Below are 26,784 nucleotides of genomic sequence, written 5' to 3' on the forward strand. Positions count from 1 at the left end.
GAGTTTTCCAAATTTTGATGTTTTTCTTTATTGATGATGACCAGGATGGGTTCCCTTTACAGTAAATTAGCAGAAATCTACTTTTGCACTTAGCTTTTAAAGACAGAATGTTGAATATTGCACTAAAGAATAAGAGAACTAAGATTCATACAGCGCCAAAGAACGAGGAAATATCACAGCATCTTCTTGACAACATCTTAGGGCAAACAGAAGCCAAGCCCAATAATATATGCATATTTCAGTACCATAAAGACAGTTAGCTTCAAATATATCTTCTTAAAATAGTTTTAATTCTGATTATTAAACGGTTACATTCAGGAGTATAACTAATAAGGTCACATGCAAAGATGGATACGTATACATGACATATGGCCAAATGAATCCATCACATGATGATACATTTGATGTAGAATGAAACTGAACTAATAGAGATTCGTAGAGGTACTTTAAGCAGTTTTTTTTATCTTTAGGAAATCAGAATTACAATGACCATAGAACTTTCTTAAAAGAAAGCATTTCACATAAATGACCACGTCAGCTATTTTGATTTATGTACAGGTTTAGCCATTTGTTTTTGATGTCTATTTTGGCTTTTTTAAGTGTAAAGAAGGAAACCTCGCATCTGTAGTGTATTCCGTTTTCAGTATGGTGGTTGTGAAACAGCCCTCTGCAAACCAAAGTATTTTGAATCTTATTTTCAAGAGAGTTATGTATCTGTACTAAAATCAGCAACAGCTGAACATGTAATATTTTGTCATGAGTCACTCTAACCAGTTCTTTCTGTGACCCATTTTCTGAGGTGCACTGTTCCGTGTGCATATTTTGCTAGTTCTTTGTTCAAGCAGCATCCAGCAAAGCAACCTTTACATTCAAAAATATTATTTCAAGTTAGTGCATTCATCTTTAACACAAAACTAAATTTGTGTAAAGAAATCACAGCTAATCAACAAGACCATATAGTACTTGTTACTAAGGCCAGGTATTTGAAATAAAATACGAAAATATATCCACACCATACGACGTACAGTACAGATTCAGCCCATTTGAACAATCCCACTAGCAAAAAAAATGAAAGAATTTGGTCTCAGTGTGGGTTTGCGTACACCGTTGGAACTGGGTTTGATTTTGCAAATAATTCTGTATCTAACCAATAAACTAGTGTAATCTTCAAGGCTTTTTGAGGCCCTACAGCTGAGTTCTTAGGCTTTGACCACCAATGCTAACCTGTGCGTTCTCAGCATGTAAAAGTACACAAAGACCCTGTCACTTTGACCATCTCAAAGACAACTTCTCAAAGAACTTCAATCTAGATTAAAATAACACAAAATTAAGTCTACTGCAATGCTTAATACTGACTTTTACATTCAAAAAAAGAAAAATCAAGACAGACTAAAAACTATCCACTCACTGTGAATATACTGGATTAGGGTTAGGGGTGCAGTGGAGCTTGTTTTCTAACAGGATGGATGATGGCACTGCTGCCTTTGAAAGCAAATGTTTCTTTCGAGGACAAAACAATTGTGCATTAACCAATGAGGCCTTGATGTTTAGCTATTGGCGATACTGTTCACAATGAAACTGAAAATGTAGAGCCACTGTCAAATCAAGCAAATGACAGATTGCTAATTTGTTTTCTTGCCTTCAGTGCAAACAGAAACACTAATTGTCAGCTTGTTTTGTAAATGATATAACTTCAGGTTAGCTTGAATTCATATTTTTACTACTTTTAAAGACATAAGCAATAAAAATGCCAATTAATGTATTAATACTAGCAACAAAAGTCAAAATTGCACCTTTAAACTGTTCCTGTTCTAGTACTTTAAGAGTATTAAGTTCTCAATAACAGACCATCATACAATTTCATTTAGATAATAACTAGCTAAAGTAGTTCTTGTCCACATCGCCAGACCAAAAAACAAATGCTGATCAGTCGTTTTAATTGAAATTTTTATATTTGTGTAATTTCAAATAAATTAAAATGTTACTTAATTATTTACATGGTGATGCCTAGCTACCAAACTGACTTCATTTTAGAAAAGTGCAATCGTACTTGGTGCAACATAATGTAATTATTATAAACGCCTGCTGTTTATAATAACAGTTTATAATAAATGCCTGTAATACACTTCTCAGTCAGTTTAAACTTCAATAGCGTAACCCTAAAAAAATAAGGCTATAAAGAATTTCTAATTTCAGTTAATCCAAAATAAATGTGTGTGTATGTATAAGTATGTGATAACTAAGCATTTTCTTTGTTAAACAACACACAAAAGGCACGAGGGTAACCCTCACTGTCTGCTCTCACAGCAACCATGAAACAAATATTCAGTTCTGTGGATTAGTCTCTCTATAACAAATGTCTCTACTGCTACATTTTGACACATAGTGTAATTTCCACCAGTTTCCTTTCAAACAAGTTAAACCTAAAGTGCTTGTGAGCCAGAGAATCTCATCCTGGGGAAGAAAAAAAATCAGCTCAAGTGTATCAACAACACACAAACAAAACATTCAGCATTCTGAATCCTCTACACCAAAATATAACAGAGATTATTTGAAGCGTTATTATTGTTGTTGGTCTTAAAGTGGCCACATTTAAATTTCTGTCATATTTTCACTCAAGCAACAGAACGTTGTGTAATTGGTAACTCTAATGGTGGTCTACTCAATTAATGGGCAGATGGTATTCAAGCTGCTCGTTATTAGTTTGCTTTTGAAGAGATCTGGACCCCAACAGATCCCCAAAACAGATCACTAGATTAATATTCTAACAAAGTTTAGTCCAAGCTAGAGAGCAGCATGCTTTAGTACAGTACTTGCAATAGTGAAAAAACACAAAACTCTTATTCTTTCTATAACCTTTTGCCTTCTATATCCTGAGCCACATGTTCATATTAGAGCCTAGTCACCCAAAATCTGTCATATCAGTGAGTTAGTAGTTTGTGAAGATGCCATCTACTTTGCTTTACTCTTAAAAACATGTACAGTCTTCACTACTATCAGATTATTGAGATAAAACTGCTGGACTGCTTAGATGTTTGAATAGAGAATGATCCATCTTTGTCACCTAAGGGACACATATCTTGGATTATGTTTGATATTGTAAATCGTCATTTGAAAGAATTGAGATTTGGCACAAATCCTCTTTGGATTAGCAATTTAGAGTTATAGAGTTATTTCTTTCTTCACTCATCTGCTGGTATGTGATCTCATGGGGAGACTTGTCTAGCCTCATTGTAACCGTAGCTCACAAGACAGCTACTCTGAACTTTTTTGAGTCTGTTCTCAGAGGTTGTTTGCTCTAAGGCCTTGTGACCTTATGTTTAAAGTATGTTCTCCCAGGCAACTGTGTCTATATGTGGTATGTCTGCTAAAATTGATGATAAAGGATGTGAAACATTAATCAGATGATGTATTAACCAATTCACAGAGGGCATTTTTTGTGCTTCGAATTCAAATTACAGGCAGGATAAAATCTTTGGTCTCTAAGGTTATGGTAAAGAATATGAGAAAAACTCCATTTGCAATGCAGCTTTAGCCTACTTGAACATTATATTATTATTTCATAGCAGCTAGCTAGTGAACATTCAGTTTTCTGCCAAAGCCTTGTAGATGCAATCAAAAATGTACAATAGATTCAGGACCGAAGCTTATAATAAAGTCCTTTGACAGCACTAGGATTTTGTTGAATTTTTAAGGATTAGAATACAAACTATAAATGGCAGCGGATGGAAGGCTGTGGGTGGAGTATCTCATCTAAACCTAAAAGATTAGAAATGAATGAGGAATGAATGGAAAGCTCTAAATAGAAAACCAATTCAAAATTCTATTTTGCAGGCTGGGAAAGATTCATCCTGCATGACCACTGTGCTGCTGCTGGCCAAGACCATTATATTCAGGTCCTGCTGTTTCTCATGGGTCTGCTGATACCAATCCCGAGTTACCTCTGTGTCATGTGTAGGGATTAAAGTGACCTAGATGAGAAGAAGATGGTCAGATTAACTATAAATTGCAGTTTTTGCTTTAAAGTAAGACCTTAGGACAGGGGTTTTCAATCCTAACATTAAACAACATGTCTAATTAATATCCTGAGAGTGCACATTAACTTTAAAAAAAATTGTAAATTGTTTTTTTTTTTGTCCCTAGAAAGCATCAGTTTGAAAGCCTCTGTTTTAGGGGTTTACTTCAACAAACATACAAATTCATATATTTCATTTTAGTGTAAAGGCAAATCATACCTGTAGATTAGTGCCCCATTGCGCTTTCCCTTCTAGAAGTGCATCTAGAACTGCACGGCTGGGTTCACCACTGCCTGGGTCATTTCCACTGACGACATAGTATGCTGCTCGCACTCGCTTGAAGAATTCTTGATCAACATTTTTAGCACTGCAGTGGTTGGGAATGTAAGCTAGATCGACATAGATGGGTGGTCCAGGTGGAGTCCCAGCGCTGGATTTCAGGTTGGAGCCTAAAAGAATATACCATTGGTTATTTGCATGTGTGGTTTAATGAAGAACCATTGCTGTACAGTTGAGATATTTGTCTGGCTTTTACTGATATTTCTTCCATGTTATGGTTGATTGCCAATAAATGGACAACATTAAAATTCTGTATTAGTTAATCTAAATTAATTAAAAACACTACTTAAAAAGCACTAAAAACAAAAATAAGTTATTTTAAATGCTACAAGTGAATTAAGGTATTACAACATTATAATGTACAGTATGAAAAATGGATGTTAATTTTTAGCAAAGATTACTTTTAAAAGCATTAAATAGTAATCAAAAATATACAATAGATTCAGGATCGAAGCTTATAATAAAGTCCTTTGACAGCACTAGGATTTTGTTGAATTTTTAAGGATTAGAATACAAACTATAAATGGCAGCGGATGGAAGGCTGTGGGTGGAGTATCTCATCTAAACCCAAAAGATTAGAAATGAATTAGGAATGTTATGTTATGGTTGACTGCCATTGAATGGACAACATTAAAATTCTGTACTAGTTTGTCTAAATTAGAATTAAAAACACTAATTAAAAAGCATTAAAACATTTATTTTAAATGCTACAAGTGAATTAAGGTATCACAACATTATAATGTACAGTATGAAAAATGGATGTTAATTTTTTAGCAATGATTACTTTTAAAAGCATTAAATAGTAATCAAAAATGATTCAAAAATGACAATAGATTCAGGACCGAAGCTTATAAACTTTTGAAAAGTTAATTTAGGTGAGTATTACATGACAGTGGAGATAAACTAAATGTAAATATCCACCTTTTTCTTCAACGTGGAAGTAAGCCTATAGGCAAGACTTTTGGTTCATTAGCCGCTATAAGGAAATAACGAGAAGAATAACAACATGCAGTACAAACCAGTGTTCATAATTGAGATAATACATTAAAATAATATGGTAAGACACACCAATTTTCAATATCAAGCAGCAAAATTAACTGTTTTGTAGAGTTAAAAATAGCTGGACACGGATGAAACCGGAAGCCAGACCCAAAAAAATTACAAATGACCACGCCCATTTTTACGGGAGGAAAAAGGTGGATAGGTAAATTAACATGCATGTTAAATATCCAATATTGACTGATAAATTAAAATCTCTAACATTACTCGATAACTGATATGGTACTAATGTGTCATGCATGTTTGTACCTGCATTACTCTTAACGCCATTGACTAGTCCTCTTCCTGGGTTGTAGATGTCTCCCCTGGATCCCTGTGTCTCAGACATTTTGGACAAACGAAAAGTCTTGTCCGAATCTTTTCTTTTAAGATCATGAGGTGAGGAGTCTTTGGATGTCTTCTTCACAGGGGTAGTAGATCTCCTGCTTTTTGTATCTCCTTTACGTGCCGGCGATGCAGACTTTCCTAGGGTCTTCCTCAAACCTCTATTTGTTTTTAGGTCTTTCTTTACTGGCCGTTCAGTGTGGGTCTGACCATTAAGAAGGGCCTCTGGGTCCACCATGCACACATCAGGGTGTGGAGGGTGAGGAAGAGGGTCTTTCTCTGGAATGGGCGGGGGATCGTGACTTCTCGGGGAGGAGGAATGATGACCTCCTCCGCTACCACCAGCTGCAGACATTTTGTCCACAGGTAGATGTTCTGCATCTTCATCAGAATCAAGGTTCCCTTCTGCTGTAATTGAAGGACATTCCTCAGTCCCTGGAGGAACATCTGAGTCAGACTGAGATGGTAGTGACTCACTCAGAGATGTAGGAGGAGTTTCCTCCCCTGCTAGCATAATGCCATGCCCAGTTGACGTACCACTCAGTATGCTGTGCGATCCCTCCTTACCATCTTCATGGTGACTGTGGGGATGACGATGCTGCTGCTTGTGAGATCTCCTTTTGACAGAATGCTGCTCACGCTCATCACCATCATCATCCCTTGAATGATCGCTTTTAGCATCTTCCTCTCCGTCCTCACTCCATAGTTCCTGAGGGCTTGGATTAATGAAGGATGGAGAGATATCTCCTTTGCGGTGTTTGAAGAGAGAAGGTGAATGTGAGGACATGGCCTCCATACCAAGATCAGAGGGTCGAGTGAATTCCTCATCTGACTTCTCGGAGACCTCAGGATAACAAGCCTGTGCTCCTGATAGTGGAGTTGGTGGACGTTCTTTTGAATCATATTTCACTTCCTCCTCTTCATCCCCCTTTTCCTCCTTTATACCCTCATAAACATCTTCTCCATAGCCAGGTGGAGCCTTTAGACATACAACATTTTCATGCTGCATTGTGGACGCAAAGGCACTATGCTGGCTGGACTCAACTGTATCTGTTTTTTTGCTGTCTTCTCGTATCATATTATCTTTTCTTTTGTTTTTTTTTTCTTCTATTTTTTTTTGTAGATTCCTTTTCTACAATTGTTTCAATTTGTTCCACATCTTTCTTTACTTTTAACTGCTCCGTTTTCCCTTCACAATCGCTCTGCTGCTCTGACTTTTTGCCATCATCTAGGCTCTCTCCTATCTTTTCTGACTTCACTTCGACCATCTTTTCAGATTGTATCTGTTCTTCCACCATTGCTTTATGTTTTACTCCTTCTTTCTCATCTGTCTCCCACTCCTCTTCATATTCTATTTTGCTCACTTTTGCTTCTTTCATTTCAACCCCCTCCTGTACTTTTTCAGGCAAGTCTTTAATTGCCTCAGACTTCTCTGCCCCTTCTTGCTTCATACTTTGTTCACTTTGTGTACTGGTACTGAGAGGCCCACATGTTGTAACTGGCACCTTCTGAGAACTTTTCATTTCTGTTGTTCCATCTGTGGTTTGCAGATCAAATGAAGGTAATATTGTGGTTGAGGGTTTTACATCAGCATGTTGCTCTGGTAAAGATGCTGTGCTTAATTTTTCAGTAGCTGAAGATCTTTCACATTCAATTCTACATGGCAAGGTTCCTTCCTCAAAAAAACTGCTTTTGTTATCCTCAGGCTCATCATCAGAGGATTTTTCCTGTAACTGTTTGTCTGTAGAGTCAGCCTTCTCCAAAGGTGCAATGTCAAACTTAAGAGATGTCGCAGATGCCACCTCAGTTGGGTGAGTTGCATGCTCAGAAGTTGCTGATTCTGGTGATTTTGAGGAATGTGGCTCTGCTACATGTTTAGGAAGAGAGACATGATCCGTGTCAGATTTAATGCTTGACATATCCTCCTCTGACTTTTCCTCTGCTGATGATGTTTGATCTTGAAGAAACGATTTGGATTCCTCCAAGGGACTGAGAGGAGAAAACCTGGCAAGACTAGATATTGATTCAGCTGTAGTTGTAGCAGGTGTCATTCGGTCTGTGACTTCCATGTATTCATCTTTTTTTAAACATGGTAAATCCATAATGGGCGACTCTTCCTCTTTTAGCGATGAGTACTCATATGATATACTGTCTCCATCTGATCGTAGTTGGACACTAGGAACATTAATCAACGTTTCTAGGCCTTCTCCAAGGTGTTGACCAGTTGAATATGAGGCAGATGTTGAGGAAGAGTAACTAAAGGATGAAGATGATGAGTAAGTTGCATCAGACATGGCTGATTGAGCAACAGCTTGGGATTCAGTCAATTCATGCTTTTTATCAGACGTTTTCTGTGGTTCATGTTTGTCATCGCTGGGTTTGGGTATGTCATATTGGACTAAACAAGTATCTTTTTTCTTGGACTGTTCATCCTCCTTGCTGATTACATCCATGTGCTCTGCAGGTGCTGATAAAGGCTCTGTTATGGACTTTTCTGTGGCCGAATCACCAGCTCTATCTGTCTGTAGATCTGCAGATGCTCCAGGTGCTACGGAACCAGTAGTATCTTCTTGTTTTGTTTCAAGTGGTTTAGATATAGTCATGGTATCAAATGCTACTTTGGACTCTTTTTCAGACATCTCTCTGGCACCCTTTTCAATATCCACGTCACTTGCATCTTCCTCTTCCTCCTCCTCCTCCTCATAGTCATCCTCTTCTTCTGCAAATATTTTTTGGCTTCTGACCAAGCATTCCTCTGTCTCTGCACTCACAATTAATGACTTGCTGGAAAGAGAATCTGTTTTTCCAGTGCACTCAAGTGCAAGAACGTTGTCTTCAACTTTCAGGGACTGCCCTGAAGAACCAGGAGCGGTGGTGTTGGGATCTTCAGGTGATAACCTGGCAGGAAGCATGTCCTTTTCAGGTGGTGAGTATCGACCAGAAGAAAATGGGTCACTTTGGCTTTCAGCTGAATCCAGTTTGTTTTTATCTTTGTTAACTTCACTTGAGACTGGACTCTCCATTTTGTTGTCATCAGAAGCAGATGTTGAAGAAGTTGTTAGACTCTGAAGACTTTTATCTTGTGATGATGCAAGAAGCCCTTTTGGAGGGGAAGCTTCAGTCACATGGGTTTTGGTCTTGTCCAGGTCCTCTGAATGAGGTGTTGCCAATGTTGCTTCTGTTTTATGGTCTTTCTCTTGTGTATCAGTTTTTGAAAGGCTGGAAGCAGATGTACATGGCTCTTTATCTGGCAATTTAATATCATCTTTTTCCTGAAGAGGAGAGTGTGTGTCCTCTTTCTCCTTCTCCTTCTCCTCTCTCTCCAATTTCTCAGATTTGTCTTGCAAATCACTAGAGGCAAACAAGCTTGAACCTGCTGCCGAAGTGGCTTTGCTGTCATATGTAGAACTAGTGTCAACAAACAGATCTGGTCTCTCTTCTCTAACCAGATCTTCTTCTTGGTATCGCTCCTTATTGTCTTGCTCTGAGTAGGCACTGTGGCTGCTGTGAATACTTGGTGAGGCCTGGTAATCAACCTTGCTGAAAGACACTGGCTCTTCATCACTTTGTTCCTCTACTGAACAAGCAGCTCCAAGCAAAGTGGCCTGACTTGTTTTTTTGTTGTCATCTAAATCTCTATCCAGACTAGGGTCCTGGTCCTCTTCCTCTCTTCCTCTCCCAGTGTCTTTTGAAACAGGCTTTTCATATGGCTCATATTTAGAGGCTTCATAGCTTTCTTTTTCCACTTCATAAGTCATCTTGTCATCAGATTTAATTTTCTCACTATCAGACTTTCCAGCACATTTCTCATCAGCACTGCCAGTCTTTTGAAAATCAGAATGTGACTCTAACCCTGGAGAGGCAATCTCTCGTTCTCCTTCCCTTTCCCTCTCAGCCTCCTTCTCCGGTTTAACTGCTTCCTTTGAAGAGAGCAATGTTTCATGTTGGTCATCCTCAACACTTGCCTGACTGTCAGAGCTGGGCAGTGTGAAACTTGTTGGCTTGCTCTCAGTTAGAGTCTCGGAGACAGCTTTAGTACTTGTATCTGTAGTAGGTGGTGTAAGTGATGTGGTATCCACCTTACACTCCTTCTCTGGTTCAGGTGATGTTCCACTGGAATCTCTAGTCAACTCTAAATGGGCCACAATTTCCTCTTTTTTCATACTTGTCTCAGAACTGCTTGCCTTTGGTTCTTCATACTTCCAAGGTTCCACTGATAATGGTCTTGAACCAGCCCCTCCCATACAAACAGCATCTCCTTCATCCTCCTCAGTACTTTCATCTTCATCTGAAAATTTGGTTGGAAATGTAGTTTCAAAGGTTGACTTGGTGTCTTTTGTTTTGTCCATAGTTGAGGAGGCTTCTTCAATGAATTTTTCTTTATAATCTAAATTTAATTTGAATCCAATGCCTGACGATGGGAACGTATCTGTTTCGTGTAATGATGTGTCTTGTTTGATATCTCCTTTAGGTTCATCTTTCAATTCCACTTTTTCTTTACAACTCAGATCTGAGGTCTCAAACATTTGTTCTGAAGATTCTACCAAAGATTTTGGTTTGGCTCCCAAGTCCATTTTGCTGTCTAATTCATCTGACACCAATTTTGATGCATCTTCTTTCATTAATTTCTCCTCTGGCTCTTTGGTTACTTTTGAATCAGTTGTTTTATCTTCTGCAATGGGAAGATCTGTTTTCTTCAGTGTGTCTAAAGTATCGTGTTCTGATTTTGAATCCAGAGTTTTTGATTCTGTTGGAATCTGTTCTGGCTTTTCTTCCACAGATATTGCCTTATGTTCTTGTTTTGTATCAGATGGCACATCTGTCGCCACGCTTGGTTGAAGTTCTTCAGTTTCAATCTCTTCAGTGTGTTTTTCTTCATACTGTTGGTCATTTTTAGCAGCGGCACTCTCGGATACTAATTGATCTGTAGATATATGAAGTTGAGTATCCTCCACACACTTATCTTTAGATTCATACGGTTTTGGGGAAATGTCTTCAAACTCGACTGGTTGTTCAGATTTGACAAATATGCCTTTGCTTATTTCATCCTCTTTAGCTTGCACATCTTCTTGTTCTGGTGTTATTGTCTGGGGTCCACTCTTAACTTCAGAATCAAAATCAGATTTAGAGATAGTATGCATATCTCTTTTTTCATAAGTCTGACATTCTGTAGACTCTTCATCTAGTTTGCTAGTTAGTTTAACAATCACAAACTCTTTGTTTTTCTGGTCCTGATCATCTTTAGAGGACAAATCTAATTTCTCAGATTCAGACAGCAAAACTTGACCTTGGCTCAATTCTGGTTGGTCATCTTTCGGTTCTTGGTCTAATATTGGTAAGAAATCCATTTTGTCTGAAATTGAAATTTGTGTTATGGATTTAGTGTCCTCTACAGTTTTCATATCTTGACTAGTTTCATCTGTGTCCTGTGAAATGACGGAATGTGTTATTTGATGCTCTTCTTTGTATGATACATCTGCTTTTTCTAAATGTTGTGTGGTTTGAGTTTCTTCCAATAGCTTCTCCTTTAAGTCTTCATCTTGTTTACTAGTAATTTCAGTCTCACTTAGAGCTGCCTCTAATGTGTGAGGTTTCATCTCTTGTGCTGACATCCCCTTAGATTCTTGATCATCTTTAGCAGACATATCCTTCTCTATAATGGACCCTTCTACATGCATCTCTGTAGATGGAACATCTGGTTTTGAGAGGGAAATCTGCTCTGGCGTCACAGATTTTACTTTCTCTACATTTGTATCCCTAGAGTCTTCGTCTTCTTTGGCAGCTGAAATAATTTTCTCATATGTCAGTCCAGTCTCACTTTTACTTCCTACCTTTTCTTCATCTTTCAGTGTAACATCTGTTTTTTCACTTAACTGTTGTATTTGAGATTTGAGTTCATTTGTGTCTTCCTTAAATTGGCTTATACAGACAGATGAATCAATTTCCTCCAAAGCCACCTGTTCAGGTGTAATATCAGTTGATTCAGAGGTCTTTTCCGGTTTAGTTGTCACATCTGTCTCTACAGTGTCTTGTGTCTCCATATATGCTTTGGCTACTTCATGAGATGTTGATGTTTCTGCTTTTATATCTGGGCTTTCTATGGACTGACAAGATATATCAGTCAGATCTTTCTCTTTGGATTCCTTGTCCAATTTATAAGATATTTTGTCTTTCTCTGACTGAATTTCTTCTTCTTCTTTCTCCTGTTTTTCTATCTCAGAACTTTCCAGAATTGCTGGAAAACTCTTTTCTTGAAACTCTTGTTCATTTGCATTTTTCTTATCAAAATCCTCTTTAGAGGGCAATGCTGCTTTTTCTGGTTCTGATATTACATCACCTTTATCTGTAACCTCTGCATACTTTAATAATTGGTCTTCCTTCTTATGTTTCCCTTCAGTATCATCTCTCTCACCCTCCTTTTCTGTCTGCTCCTCTCTTTTCTCTTTTAAATCACGGGTTTCTTCAACGTCATGATCATCGGATAATTTGATATCTTTATCCTCTAGAATTAAAGCCTTGCTGGTCTCTTTTAAGTCCTCTTCAACTTTGCCCTTCTTTTCAACACTTGGATCAGGCATTACCTTTGTATCACTTATTTCTTTTGATGGTAGAACTGGTAGACTTTCTTTTTTATCTGATAAGTCATCAACAAGTGGAGATGGTGCAGAGATTGCTTCCTGGGTTCTCCTTTTCTTCCTCCTTTGCTTGAGGCATTTCTTTCTCATCTAAAATACCAGGTTTTTTTACAACTCTCCTTTTCAGATTCAATTTCAGTGGGGCTAGGTGGCACTCCTGGTTCTTGATGAATCTCTTTAAGAAGAACTTTATCCTTCCCTTCCACAGGTGACATTCTGAGGGGAGAGTGAGATGCACTAGGTGGTCCAGAATGTGTAGGAGAAGCCATTTTTACAGTGCTGTCATCAGGGCTAATGCATCGGTCTTCCACATCTGGAAAAACACTAGCTTCTGCAACAGGAAGCTTAGAAACACTGTGTGATGGGGAGGAGAGTATTGTCTGTACTTCAAAAGATGAGTCCTCCCTAGAAGGTGATACTGGTGCCTTCTCCATCTCAGGTGGTGAGGGTTTTTCATCTGATGAAGTATCAGGAACTAAAGGCACAGGACTTTTGGGTTGTCCATTTCTTTCTCCTTGTGCTCAGGTTTATCAGGTGAGGCATATGCTTCTTGTAACTTTCCAAGTGAAATGTCAACATTTGGTGTTTGATCCTCATATTCATCTTCCTCTTCATCACCGTAATGGACAGCCATCTCAATTCCCTCAGTTTTGCCTTCTAAGGGAAGTGGTGGAGATTCCTCAGAGGGAGATGATTTGAAACACTTGTCTTCCTCTAAGGAGGATGTTGGTGAGATTGTTCCAGCTGAATGTAGGTAGTCTTTTCCTTGGGTGGCCTCAGTCTGGGTAACCGGTTGAATGGTATCCAAGACAAGGGAACTTTTTCCAGTGTCTTCAGTCTGAGGTGCTGTGACGGATGCCACTGAATGATCCTCTGCAACGGAAGTGGGTAAAGAAGACAGTTTGTCATACTCTGTTATAGACGTTGCTGAAGAAACATGTTCTTCTTCAGCTAGTGGTGCTGCAAATATGCTGGTGTAGATGGAAATAGGTGGCTCCTGTGCACCAATCAATACTTTGCCTGTTCCATTGCCCATTGCAGCAGCTTGCATTTCTCTCATTCCATGGATTGCATCAAAGGAGCCTGGTTGGTCTGGGACCGAGACATCATAGCTACCAACCTCATATTGAAGGTGTGGTATCCTGTCCTCTGCTTCTTCATGGATCTCTTCATCTGAGATGGTCTGTTCAGTCTCAGAGTAAACAGGAATAGTTTCATCCTGAATGTATGATAAGTTTTCTGCTGCTGCAGCTCCTTGGGCTGTAGAGGTAATGCCAGCTGTAACACCTCCAACATTTGACAAGTATGCATCCTCTTCTTCCTTCACTTTCTCAGCAGAGAAATCCTTTATTTCTTCATCTGCAATGGCATCCAAATCCTCTGCCTCCTCTAGCTCAGCTTTTTCAATCACATCCTCTTCTTCAAACTGCTCCTCTTCAGCTTCAGCCTTTCTTTCCTCCACCTGTTTTTGCTTTTCCATTTCCTCAACTTCATGTTTTCTGTCCACGCCCTCTAAATCTTTGGTTTCCTTTGTTGCCCCTTCATCCTCTTCATCTCCTATTCCCATGTCTTCCTCCTCCTCCTCCTCTGTCTTCTTCTTAACAGGCTGTATCTCAACCTCCTCCTCATCTTCATCTTCAATTGCAGCACCCTCATCCTCAAATTTCTCTAATTCTAATGCTTGGGTGTCATCCTGTTGTTCTTTCACTTCTGCTGATGGCACTTCTTGGATTTCTGCTGAGGGTGCTGCTTCTTTTCTCTGTAGTTTTTTTGTTCCACAATATCGTTTTTCTGTAACATGATCTTGTTCTTCTCGCTCCTCTGCAAAATTTTGAACTTTCATTGTCTCTTTCAGCTGGTAATTCAGAGGCCGTAAGGGCACTTTTAGGAGCTTCAGATTGATCTGTTGTTTCAGTGGGTCTCATTTCATCAAAGTCCTTTTTTGTTAAATCTTCTGGAGTAGATGGAGCAGATATTACTTCTTCCTGTCTTCCTGTTTTTTCCGGTTTCTCAGGCTCAGTCTTCTCAGGCACTGGTTGGGCCACAATCTCTGCACTCTCTACCTTGGCAGTTGTAGGTTTGCTCTTTATTGTTTTGGGTTTCCCTTGGGTTTTGGCCTTGTGGAGGGTCTTTCTGACCTCTGGGGGTAAAAGGTTTCAGGTCAGGTTTTAGTTATATTTTTCTCATTTTCAGGTTTTGAAGTGTCCTTGGTTTTAAACTTTTTTCTCATCTTTTTTCACAGAATCATCTTTTTTAATTTCACGTTTTTCTTCTTTTTTAACTTCCCTCTTTTCTTTGTCTTTCTTTTCATCCATTTTAGACACCCTGTTCCTTGGGTGTTTTTCAGTGATTTCTCCTTCAATAATTTTTTCTTCTCTGTTACATCTGCTTTTGGTTTCAGTGGCTTGGTGTGCTTCTTTTCTTCTTTTTTCTCAATCTTGTTCTCATTGACAGAGTCACTTCTTATGTCAACAATGGTTACATCCTCATGCTCATCGGTTTACTTTCTTAAAAGGCTTAGCTGGTGCTTGAAGTCTTGGGAGATGATTTGAGACTTTCTTTGCTGTCAGTTCTTTGTTTTAGCTTTGTATGTTTTACTACCGCTGAAGGTGAAACCCCAGAATTTATGTCTTTTTGGGTGGCTACCGGATACCGCAAGAAATCAAGGTGCTTCAACTTTTCAAGCCCTTCAAGGATTTTGTTCTGCGGTGCATTTCCTGGAAACAAAACTCTGATAATTTTTTCTGTAGGGTTGGCAGGGAGCCATACAACGAGAGCAGTAATAGATGTCAAATACGGTACAGATATTTCTCCCTCTTTTCCATTGGGAAGCACTATCCCTGTCTTGGCCTTGCTGTTACCTGCCCACTTCTGCATGAGGAACTGCATTTCCTTACTGTCCTTCACAGGGTTCAGGACAAACATGTCTAACCTGCCAACACCCATCTTGTGAAAAAGAGTGATGGGCTCGATGGTATTACTAACCACTCGAAAAAGAGGCTCAGGCTTAATTCCTAGCTTGCTGAGGTATTGCAATGTAAGAGAGGCTTCCTCAATGCTTCTCTTGACTTTCAAATTTGATTCTGATGTGCGAAGCTTCTCAGGTACGTTGAAGAACACAACTCCGAGCTCGGGTGATATAAGGTTTTTCATCCAATCACTGTAGGTGGTTGAGTCTTGAGACTGTTCTTCCTCTTGTTCTGCAACCTTCCTTTGAAGGAGTCCATTGATCCCGGGAAGATTATCAGCGCCAATATGGGTAAGAAGGATAGAATCAATACGATCTAAATGTCTGACAAGCTTCCAGAAGCATGACTTTCTGTCAGAGCCACCGTCAATCAAAATGTTAAACCCATTGACGGCAAAAAGCGCAGAATCTCCTCGTCCACCAGGAAAGATGTAGCAGCAAGGCTTTGACAGCTTTAGGAATCCTCCAGAGGTTGGAGGCTCAAGAAGAAGGTCAAATGGGGATGGTACATCCACAGTCTCAGATATGTATTCGGTAAACTCAGTAACCCCCTCCATCTTAGGGAGTATGGGCTCTGGATTCAGCCTATAATTCAGCAACTCCCTAATGCGTTGCTGTTGCCCCAGAGAACTCCAGCCTGCCTCACCACGGCAAGACACAGTCAATGATGCCCGCTGTCCAGAGCTGGATTTAACCAGCAAATTACTGACCTACGTGAGAAAAAATAAGTACAAAATTAGTCACAATATACATATATATTTCATGTCAATGTGAATACAATTATATTATCTAAACTTACTCCAGGATCAGCAAACACCACGTGAAAAGGTTTGATGACTGAACACTCCAGTTTTGAAGAACCAGTCACCTTGGTCAGAACTCTGCCCACTCAGTACTAGCAGCTTGTGCACAGCTGGGTCAGATACAAGACAATGGATCTAGGACATAATAAGAGACAGAGGGCATTTAAAAACACATTAGTCTAATTAGAGTCAGTCTGTTTGCGCAAGGTTATACTTCGACAAGGTTATTCGGTCTAACATCAAATCTATTATTTATCTTCATTAGAAATATATAGCAGCTTGTCCAGAGATTTTCTTTAAATAACTTACCTCAGAGATAACAGTATCTTCTGATGGGTTCACTAATACAACCGTTTCAAGAACATCACTTTTTGTGGTGCAGAGTCCTTTGACCTGGAAGAAATACATATATTGTTTTTCTTGTTGATATTAAGTTACAATATCTATTGTGACTAGACTCATTGAGCCTATTCATGATTTGAAAATCTAATAAAAAAAACAGATGCAGCATGGAGATACACACTAGTTAAAGCTCATCCTGTAAGAAAGAAACTCTCATACAGAAAGCCAAAGAAATGAGCATCTGAGGCTTAAGCATTAGAAAGACTGTACACATAGTATTCTACTACAAATCCCTTAAGATAAATTACTGTGTTTTCTATTGGCATTTCAAAAATTGTTAAGTTACTAGTTATTAATAATTTGAAGTACTACATTCAAGCTACTCTTTTGTAATAGTAGTTTGCAAAACTACTAACTACAATAAAGCTACTTCAGAGGGCAAAATCTTTTAAAATAAATAATTGTACAGTGATATAAAATGTAATGATTATAATTAAATCAGAGCTGTTCACACACAAAAAAATGAAAGTTTGAATGAATGGATAAATAATTGGGTGATAACATCAAATTTCATAAATTTACAAGTTAATTAATATAATGACTAAAATAAGAATATTCCCTAGTTACATAACTGAATCAAGAACATATTAAGAAACTAAATATTCTGCTATAGAGAAGTCTGAAATACCATGAGGAACTTGAATTAGTGAATCTTTTTTTATTCTGTTCATTTACTGTCTAAACAAAATGATTTCACCTGAATAAATAGGTGCATCCCAAATCGCATACTTATGCACTATTCTATGACGTTTTTGTAGTATAAATAGAGTGAGTAGTGCGTTCACACTGAAAATTCCAAAAATAAAAAGTGCACTTTAAACAACCCGGATGATGCACTTAAATAACTGGAAAAACAAAGTGTGGAATGTTGGACACTTCATGCACTCAACTGTTCGCAGCTGTAATTATGTAACAAAGGGGGAGGGGCTATCAACTCCGTTTATAAATGACAAAATAACCTTATATAATTCATACAATACATGATTGAGTACATAGTGCATAAGTACATAGTGTATAGTGCGTCATTTGGGACACAACTAATCACTTTAAGATGAACCGATTCACTAAAATTAATCACACTTCAGGACGAACCATGAAATGATTCAGTTAAACAAATCAGGATTTTCCATGACTACATTTGAGAAAGAGCTCACTTAGCAATGAATTTGCATGTGCAATTCAATATGACATTCAAAATACAACATGACCATTGGAAGTAGCTTCACTAGAAAAGGTTTGCTACTTTGCTGGAAAAGTTTACCTATGTTTAGTTAGTTGCTCCCCAAAATTGTACGTCAGAAAACTTATTCAGAAATAGGGCTCAATGCTAAATCATAACTCATTGAAATGTCCAACACAGTACACAGTAAAATCTCCAGTGTAGAAATCCTGGTGTTAAGGACGTTTAAGTAAAGAGAGTTTAAAGTTGTGGTGTGTTGCGTTTTTAAAGGATTAACACTAGCTAGTGTTAACACCAGCAACCACTGGCCTGTGGATTTTAAAGTGCCGGTGTAAAAACGGTAGACGAGTAACCTTTTTATTAAACAAAAATAAAATACTTTGACAACAGACTTTCCTCAGAGCATTTCAGAACGACCATAACAACATATAGATGCTATGAACAAGATCGGTCCTCTGCTAGTCAAGTTATCCCGTCTCATAGCGCAAAGTCACATGACTTTTTGATGCGCATGGAGGAATTTATTTTGTAAATGTGTTTCCATCATAGTTTATGTGCATTTTTCTTATCGGATAAAAAAAGTTTATCCTACTCAAATGTGCGTAGAAATTCTAAAAATGTGCATAAAAAGCTTATGCGCATCTTGGCGTTTCCATCCAGCGTTTTTAAGCCATATTCCAAAATTTGCATAAAAATAGGTGGATGGAAACGCAGCTATTTTGCAACTGCATATTTTACATTTATTGATTGTCATATTTATTTTTTTAAACAATAATAATAAAAGAGTCTGATCTCTTTCTTAAAAAAAATAAACTGTAAGTTTTTGATATGTTTGGACTGTCATTTATTTATGTGCTGTCCCATTTATGTGCCTTCATTTTGATAGGAGTTGTCCAACCTCAACGCAGAGAGAACTATATGCACTTGGAATTGTGACTGTGTCTAATTTTTCTAGTAAGACTGACTCTTACATTTTTAACAAAATACATTTTATAGTGAGTTAAATGCTTTTCCTTACAGGGATAGTTCACCCAAAAATTTTAATTAAAGGGTTAGTTCACCCAAAAATTTTAATTAGCCCATGATTTACTCAACTCCATGGAATCTTTGGTGTATATGACTTTTTTCTTTCAGATGAATCCAATCTGAGTTTTATTAAAAATTATCCTGGCACTTCCGAGCTTTATAATGGCAGTGGTAGGGTGTTTCTGTTCAACAGTCCAAAAGAAGTGCCATAAAATGCATCCATCCATAATAAACAGTGCCTCACATGGCTACAGGGAAGGAATAAAGGCCTCCTGTATAGAATCAATGCGTATTTGTAAGAAAAATATCCATATTTAAAACATTATAAACACTTTCTTCTAGCTTGCGCTAACTGTTTTGTGTGCAAGTCGTTCCAGGTGGATGACGTAGGACTGTGGCGTAGCATTAGCTCCAGTAAGAATATGTTGCAAAGGAAAACCAGTCTCCTCTTGGCTTACATCGAAATCCTCCTACATTTCATATGAAATACATGAATGTGAAATAACCCGTTTTTTTGTGTGTGTGTGTGTATTTTTATTTATTTATTTTTTCAATTTTACAGGGGCAGTTTTGTGATGCTGCAAATAAGAGTGGATATCTTGCTTGGCTGAAAACTGCAGAGAAACGCATCTCGTGCTGAAAAAAAGAATGACACTATTCTCTCCAAGGAGGTCCAAACACCAGCGCAGACTTTGATTAGTTAGCATTAACATGCATTCAGCGTTTATGGTAATGAATGGAATGCTGTTGTTTAACCTGATAAATGTCAGCATTATAAACCTTATGACATTAAGAGTACATATGGACCAAAAATAAGAATATGTTTTTTGTGTCTTTGCACTGATTTGCTTTGACATTATGATGTTTAATTGTTGCAAGAACATGTTCTTTACATGTATTGAAAAAATTTAATATTAAGACATTTTGGTGCAGGGAAAAAGATTAACAATGTTTCAATAAAATAAATAAATAAATGTAAAAGTGTATTGGTTTGTGGGTTTATTTTTTATATTTTCACCTAAACACTGGTGCAGTGTTGACCAGTTAATCCATGAGTGTTAACTTGGAACACCAACTTTGGTGTTCTCATCATCATTCCATTCTGGTGTTTAATATTTTAAACTTTAAGAGTTTATTATTTAACACTGTCAGAGTGTTAATAATGTTAACTCTTTCAAAAGTGTTAATTTAACACTTTACCAGTGGTTCCCCTATGTACTGTACTTAACCATATGAGCTTAATCTTTTAAAGCATGTTCCTTAACAACACAGTATTGATTTGTTCATTTGAAAGTCAAACATAACAGTCGTATGATTGATTAATGTATTAATAGAGTGTTATAGGAGCAGGGTGTATTGAGGAATTAGTGGGATAATCAAAGGGCTGCTGAACGCAGCACGACTAGGGTTTGGACCAAGCTGGCCTAAGCCCAGCCTTGCTTCCATCAGCCAGATGTATGAGAAAGAAGTACAGAAGTGAAAGTACAACATATGTGAAGACTGGTGGAGACAGATTACACCAGACACACTGAATGCAAATAATACGTGCTGCCACGGAAACTAGTAGCTCCGACCCTGCTGCTTTTTGCAAAGTAACAAAGTACAAAGAAACGAGGGAGGTATTAAAAGTCTCAGGCACTGCAGTTGCTCTGCCTTAGGCACAATGCCCAGAGCTACATGGGTCTATTGGCGTTTGTTTTTGTCTTTTGTTGTTGTATGATGAATGTGGTTAATAATGTTTACAAGGTAATTTTTTTTAAACTCTTTCAGAATTAGCTGGGAAGAAATCTGATAAAATATAATTAATAATTTCAAATAACAAATTAATAAAAAAAAAAAAGTTAACTAATTTATTATTATTATTTTTTTTTAAATAATTACAGAAGACCCTTTAGCAAAAATAGATTTATTCAGTGCCATTTATACTATGATTAGCTTAAAAAGCACACTTTTATTCCTGTATTGACATATTTTGTATTCAAACAGGAATGTTTGACAGGATGTACCAAAAAATAGTCAATTAGGCTTTAGTTACATCAGAACCATAAACCATGATTTGCTAAATTTGTCAACATTTGGAAGTACATTAGCTTATTGATGATCGCAAATGGACTTGAAAACCATAAAATAAAATAAAAAAAAAAAAAATTATTTTCTTTTTTGTTTTAAATGATGGTTTTGTTTTGCGGTGTGTTCCGGTGTGTTAGATTCAGGTTTTAGTTTACTACTACTCCCTTTGGCACTTTTCCACAGTCACTAAAGAATGAGAAAGAACTTTGTAACAGTAGTCCAAGGAAATCCAGTGGAATCCATTATAGAACAGGCAACTTCATAACTGCTGATTACTGATTAATGACTAAAATTTCATAGCACAAACATCTTAATCGCATTAGCTTCATAAAACACTGTCATTTTTAAGAAGAGTCTCAGGTGTAGAGATCCAGGTCCTACCTCACCATGACCCGCTTGATATAAATATCTGCTCATGAACTCTAAAAATGAGAGCACTCTGTTAAAATAAGCTCAAACAGTGCTATGGTAGAAGACAGACCAAGCATTCGCGCTGCTCCAGATATTTTTGCTCTAGATATGGTCACCCAACCAAAGAGATTGAGGCCCGTGGAAGTTTGGGAACAGAATCGCCTCATCCAAGCATCTAAAACAGTCACTCATGCCACCATCTTGTGCGCTTTTGGGAGCAGATAACCTTGTGAACGGCACGTCTTGCTGTGGCACACTGTGTATTAGCAAACACTAAATCTGTTTGTCCCTGTGGAACAGCAAGCCATTTAATTCCCATTTCATGTACAGCTGACACAGAGGTTGTGCAGTGGCCTTTCTTTTTATTAAACTGCAAAAGTGAACTTTAATTAACCATAAAGCACCATGGGTGTTTGTTGTTACCTAACTACTGTAGCTAACTAGCTTTTCAGAGACGGAGGGAATTAATGTTACTTTTGAGGGACTTATTGTAATCCCATAAATGTATCATCAATCCAGATTTAGTCCGTCCTCTGGCTGATGGGAAACTTGAAAAATCCATTAAGTAATTGCTCAGAAATTATTATAAATTACACTGCTAGGCACAACAATTTCGGCTTTATGAAATTTTTGCCATGGTATGTGATTTAAGTGCTCTATACAAGACTAACACAAGCAGCCCAATATTTCTTCAGACTTTGACGCTCCCTGTTGCATCTATAGACAAGAGGCGAATGCCTAGTTTCTTCTGGTAATCCTAGTTCTGTGATTTGGCAATGCTGAATGATTCTGCTGTTTAAGCATATGAAAGCCTCTTTTATCATGGACGTGTCACTGAATCTCAGACAGTCAGCCACCTGGGTAAAGGGTGTGGCAGCTGCACAGTGACCCAGCAGGAGTGCATGTTGCGCTTTTTATGCCTCATTTGCATGGACCGTTTTCAGATTTCATAAAACAGCAAACGTTTTTATCTTCATTATTTAAAAATTTTTGCTCGATTTGCATTAGATATTTATGTATACAATATAAAAAGATTTCAGTGTCTGAAATGTGGAAAGAGCACATTAGGCAAGATGTGGGCTATAGGGTAAGCAAGTTTTTAAAGCAAGAAAAAGGGTATGAGAAGATTGTTGGTGCTGTACACTGCTTCCTTGGGGTCCAGAAAACTCCAACCTAAACCTGAGCCAGAAATACTATGAGATCATGCCACCACACAGCCAGTTCATTAGCATTTGAAGCCACATCTTTGTGGTCCTGAATAAGGGCTGGAGTTGTTTTCTCCAACACTGACGAGGACTCCACAACACCCAGCATTTCACAACAATGTCCTGCTACCGCAAAGATGCAATATGGCCACAAAAATTTGGCATTTTAATAGAGAGGCACAAAACAACAACAAAGAAACTCACTGCATCTTTTAATCCTGATAATTGTGCAAAGATATAATGTATACCCAGCACAATAGTGGGCAGGCAGTTCAAATAAAAGAAAATGTCATGAGTACATAGCCCAAGTGATGGAAACGTGGTTAATAACAGGTTTTAACAGCAATACAGATGAGTGCTTATGAAAGCATTTAGAAAAGAGTATCTGCGCTGAAATGTCAGTGTTTCCACAGTCCCTTAACCAGATGATTTACAGACAGCTTATGGGTTGTTTTGATCTAATCATACCATATGATAGTATGTAATGTTTTCATCTTACATATCAAAGTAAATAGTAGGTAATTTTTAATGTAAAAAAATGCACAGTGTGACCTGTTTCATGCATAATTCATTTAACATTAGAATAAGATTATTCAAATGACTATCAACAAATAAAAATACTCAATCACAGGCCTTTAGAAAGTAACATGAGCACAGCCAGATAGCTGTATGCCATATTAAAGCCAAGTCATAAATTTTTTAATTCTAAATATTATTCAGCCTTTTAAAGAGATCCTGTTAAAAAGAGTGGGTGTTTTTTTTTTCTTTTGATAACTTAATATTGTGTACTAGTGACTGCAAATCAGTTGAACAAATGATAAAGTACTTAATATAACTGGTTGCTACAGACATTGTCAATTGCGGCAACATGTCTCCCGTACCACTCATGTCTCTCTTTTTAATATTTAATGCAAACTAATCTAATTGTCGGCCATCTTGGGACTTAAAACAGTTATTGCTACTGGACTACATAAAACCAGCAGAAATAAAATCCATAGACAACTGGTTTAGAAAAACATGCAACCCAATCAGTTTTTAAATAATGACTTTCTGTTGCAATTTTTGTCTTTTTACTAGGTAGATTGGTGCAATCAACCAATAATAATAATAATAATAATAATTTTGACCCAAACCAGTATTTCTTGATCATTTATTTGGTCAGAAGCATAAATCCAAAATAAGTCCTAATACCTGTGTTTATTTTATTTTATGCGTAATTTTTTGTAACCATATTGAGTGGCAGTATCTCATCCAAATGCATTATTGATAAACTGAAGATGTATTACTGAGCTCAAACTTACATTTAACTCACAGATTACGCTAACATTCCACATTCCCAATATCCCGTTCCTGCTGCAGTAACATTTCACACAAAAAAACAGTACCAAACAAACAACATTTAATGCAGAACATCCCCTAAGGCAATCTGTACGGGGATTAACATACAGTGAGGTAAAAGATCTTAAACCAGAACAAGCAACATATTACACAGACCAATTTAGACCAAAAGTGATTCAACAGCAGTGGAGGAATTCTCACTGCAGCACTACAAAGGAAAAGAGAGGGTGATCCTCCCAAACTGAATTTGCAAGCTCCCAGGGATGAAGGGCCGTTTGTGCAACTCAGCCACATACCACCAGAACGGCCTTCAAAAAACTGAATAAAAGACTGAAATATGTCACCAAAGTGTGAGCTTGGAGCAAATGTGAGAGTATAGCATCATATCACCTCGCTATGACTGTGAGCTGTTCACACCAAGAGCTTGTGACATCACATCTCATTTCAACATGTTTAAAACACCGCTCAATTCTCCCTATATTGAAAGCTTCTTTAATACAAAACTTAATGACAGCTGCCATGAGTCCGTTATATAGAGTTCTAACCGGTATACATTTTAAATCGGTTAATGCAGCTGACTCAGAGTAAACAAGTAAATTACCAATTTACCGGTGTTTGTTTTGACCACAGCAAAGCAATCATTTTGGTCAAATGTTTGAGGACACAGACAGAAAAACCTGCATGCCTCTCTAAGGAGATTCATTTGTATTTCCACAGACGGGCATCTGCCACTTAAGTTGTGTCCCTTTACATTGAGTAATCCCCAATGAGAGGTTGTTTGTCTCAAATGACCGTTCCTAAATCTGGAAGGATTATCCAATATAGGGACTGTAACAATTAACCTAACCGCGAATATGTGACGATTCAAATCGGTTGAGAAGCTAAACAAATTGCGAATCATTTAGGGTGTAGGAGTTTATATGAATGTATGTTTGAGGGAAACTTACCATCGTTTAGAAAAGGTTTATACAGTACTTTTTCTTTTTGTCTTGCCTCTGTATAATGCATATTAAAGTTCATAAGTAGTGCAGCGCTGCTTCGTTAACAGCAGAAACCAAGGAAATGCTTTAAGTGCCACCTGCTGGCAGAAAGTGAATCTGCGTCTCATTCAGCTCATCCGCTGTTTCCTGCAGATATTTTTATGTATGGATTCATAAAACTAAAGTCAAACCATTCTGTTTTTGCTTCAGAATTTCGAAATTATACGATCTAATTTAGATTAAAAGCTGCCCATGTTGCATGTATGCAGCATCTTTGTTTGGATCATGATTAAAATGCAGTGGGGGCCTCTAAATTTAAATGGTAAGAACACAAACAAAGACTTATTTTGTTTATATGAAGATATTTATTTTATTTGTGTTACTTATTTATTTGATTTGGGGCTTGTTTTAAAATTTCAATTTAAATGTTGTTATTTAGCAATTTTATCCAAAGCGACTTACAAATGAGGACAATAGAAGCAATCAAAACTAACAAAAGAGCAATAATATGCAAGTGCTATATTAGTATATTATTATAGTTATATTTCAATTTCACAAAGAAATGTACAACATTTTGTCTAAGTAATAATAGGAGGAAATTATTAATTTTGTCTTAAATATCATTTTGTAAAAAAAACAACAACGTAAATCGAATCGTGAAATCAAAATCGTGAATCAAATCGTGAGATGAGTGAATCGTTACATCCTTATCCAATAAGTCCAAAGTTGAGTTGCTAATATTTTCTATGTTGGACCATTCATTTATGTTGTCCATGGAAAACTTTGCAGGACTAAAATGGCTGGTTCCTTTCTCGATAAGCATTTTCCAATGTCAGAAATGGGAAGAAAGCATGAGTCACTTTGGTAAAGCCCAATCGCCCTTGTCTTTAATGTCTTCAATGGCCCATTTTTACTCTGTGGCAGATGGACGTACCCTTCAGTGTCCTAACATTGAGCCTCACACCAATGGTATCATGAAAGCTTAATAAACAATCTCTCTAAAGCCTACAACAGAGCACACTGCCACAAAACTTGGGCAATTAAATAAGATTATGTCATTATCTCATATTATAATAAAGACACTCAAAGTGAAGCAGGTCCACTAAACATTCTGCACCTTAGGCTACTACCAGTAACAATGGGACAAATGAATCAGCAGCTAATGCTGTCCGAGTGGTCAGTGTGTGTTCTCTATGTAAAAATTCCACCCCGATAGATGCATCAGAAAAGAGAACTAAGGAGTGACTGAATCATTTCAGCACTGGGATGACAAACAAAATACTAAAAATAGTCCCAAATATTTCCTTAAAAGTTAACAACACCATCACCTCTTTATGATATCAATAAGAGTACTTAGAGATGATTTAGTTTAAGCAGGTATTATTTGTTTTTTTTTTTATTTTTTGTATAAATTAAGAGTAAAACCATTGAACATTACGACTCAAACGTCAGCTGTGCTGAATAAAGCAAAAGGGTCATTTTGTGGGTTTAATTGGCCTCCACAATGATATTCAAACATGGAGCGAGTCATCCATTTAGTCATTATTTTTCGTGAATGGTGTCCCTTAAGCGGCCAGGATGCACAAACATATTGCAAAACAGAATAGAGAGAGAAGGGGGAAAGAGAAAAAGGAGTCACAGACAGCAATGCTGCGTCACGGAGCAGTAAACAAATCAGTGGCTGTCCAAAACTTACTGACAAGCTAGACAGTATTTTGGGGCATCTTAATTGTTTGCTAAATGTAGTTTTTATAAATATATCAAGGTTTTTTGTACAATTGTATATTGTTGAAATTACTGTAAATAATAGCCTGAACTTAGTAGAATTAACTGTTTAAAAAAATAATAAAAAAATGGTAGAGATGACTGTCGAAACTGATTTAAAGAATTTGAACCTGAACTGCTTCTCCAGGCAGCATTATAAGTTTCGTGTGGAATGCTGTCGAGGAAGGCGTCTTACTAGATTTTGAGACAAAGCCAATAGTTTGCATTATTTTGGTTGTAATTTTATTGTAGAACGAATGAGTC

General features: G+C 37.4%; 2 protein-coding genes across 2 annotated transcripts in view; both read right to left on the minus strand.

The window, feature by feature from the left end:
- On the minus strand, positions 1 to 16,043 carry LOC122134292 (microtubule-associated protein 1A-like). The gene is given in 11 exon segments (XM_042753339.1): positions 1 to 3,971; positions 4,236 to 4,465; positions 5,664 to 6,870; positions 6,908 to 12,372; positions 12,486 to 12,858; positions 12,861 to 14,194; positions 14,256 to 14,517; positions 14,519 to 14,589; positions 14,592 to 14,723; positions 14,726 to 14,894; positions 14,897 to 16,043. Coding segments are annotated over 11 exon segments (10,401 nt in total). The 5' UTR covers positions 15,899 to 16,043; the 3' UTR covers positions 1 to 3,815.
- The window catches only part of LOC109079986 (electromotor neuron-associated protein 1-like), a 24,031-nt gene continuing 13,155 nt past the window's right edge, over positions 15,909 to 26,784 (minus strand). Inside the window, 4 exon segments of the mRNA XM_042753031.1 lie at positions 15,909 to 16,051; positions 16,141 to 16,279; positions 16,454 to 16,516; positions 16,518 to 16,537. Coding sequence (XP_042608965.1) covers positions 16,148 to 16,279; positions 16,454 to 16,516; positions 16,518 to 16,537 — 215 coding nt within the window. The 3' untranslated portion in view covers positions 15,909 to 16,051; positions 16,141 to 16,147.

The sequence above is a fragment of the Cyprinus carpio genome, chromosome B25 (assembly GCF_018340385.1).
Source record: "Cyprinus carpio isolate SPL01 chromosome B25, ASM1834038v1, whole genome shotgun sequence".
NCBI classification, from domain to species: domain Eukaryota; kingdom Metazoa; phylum Chordata; class Actinopteri; order Cypriniformes; family Cyprinidae; genus Cyprinus; species Cyprinus carpio.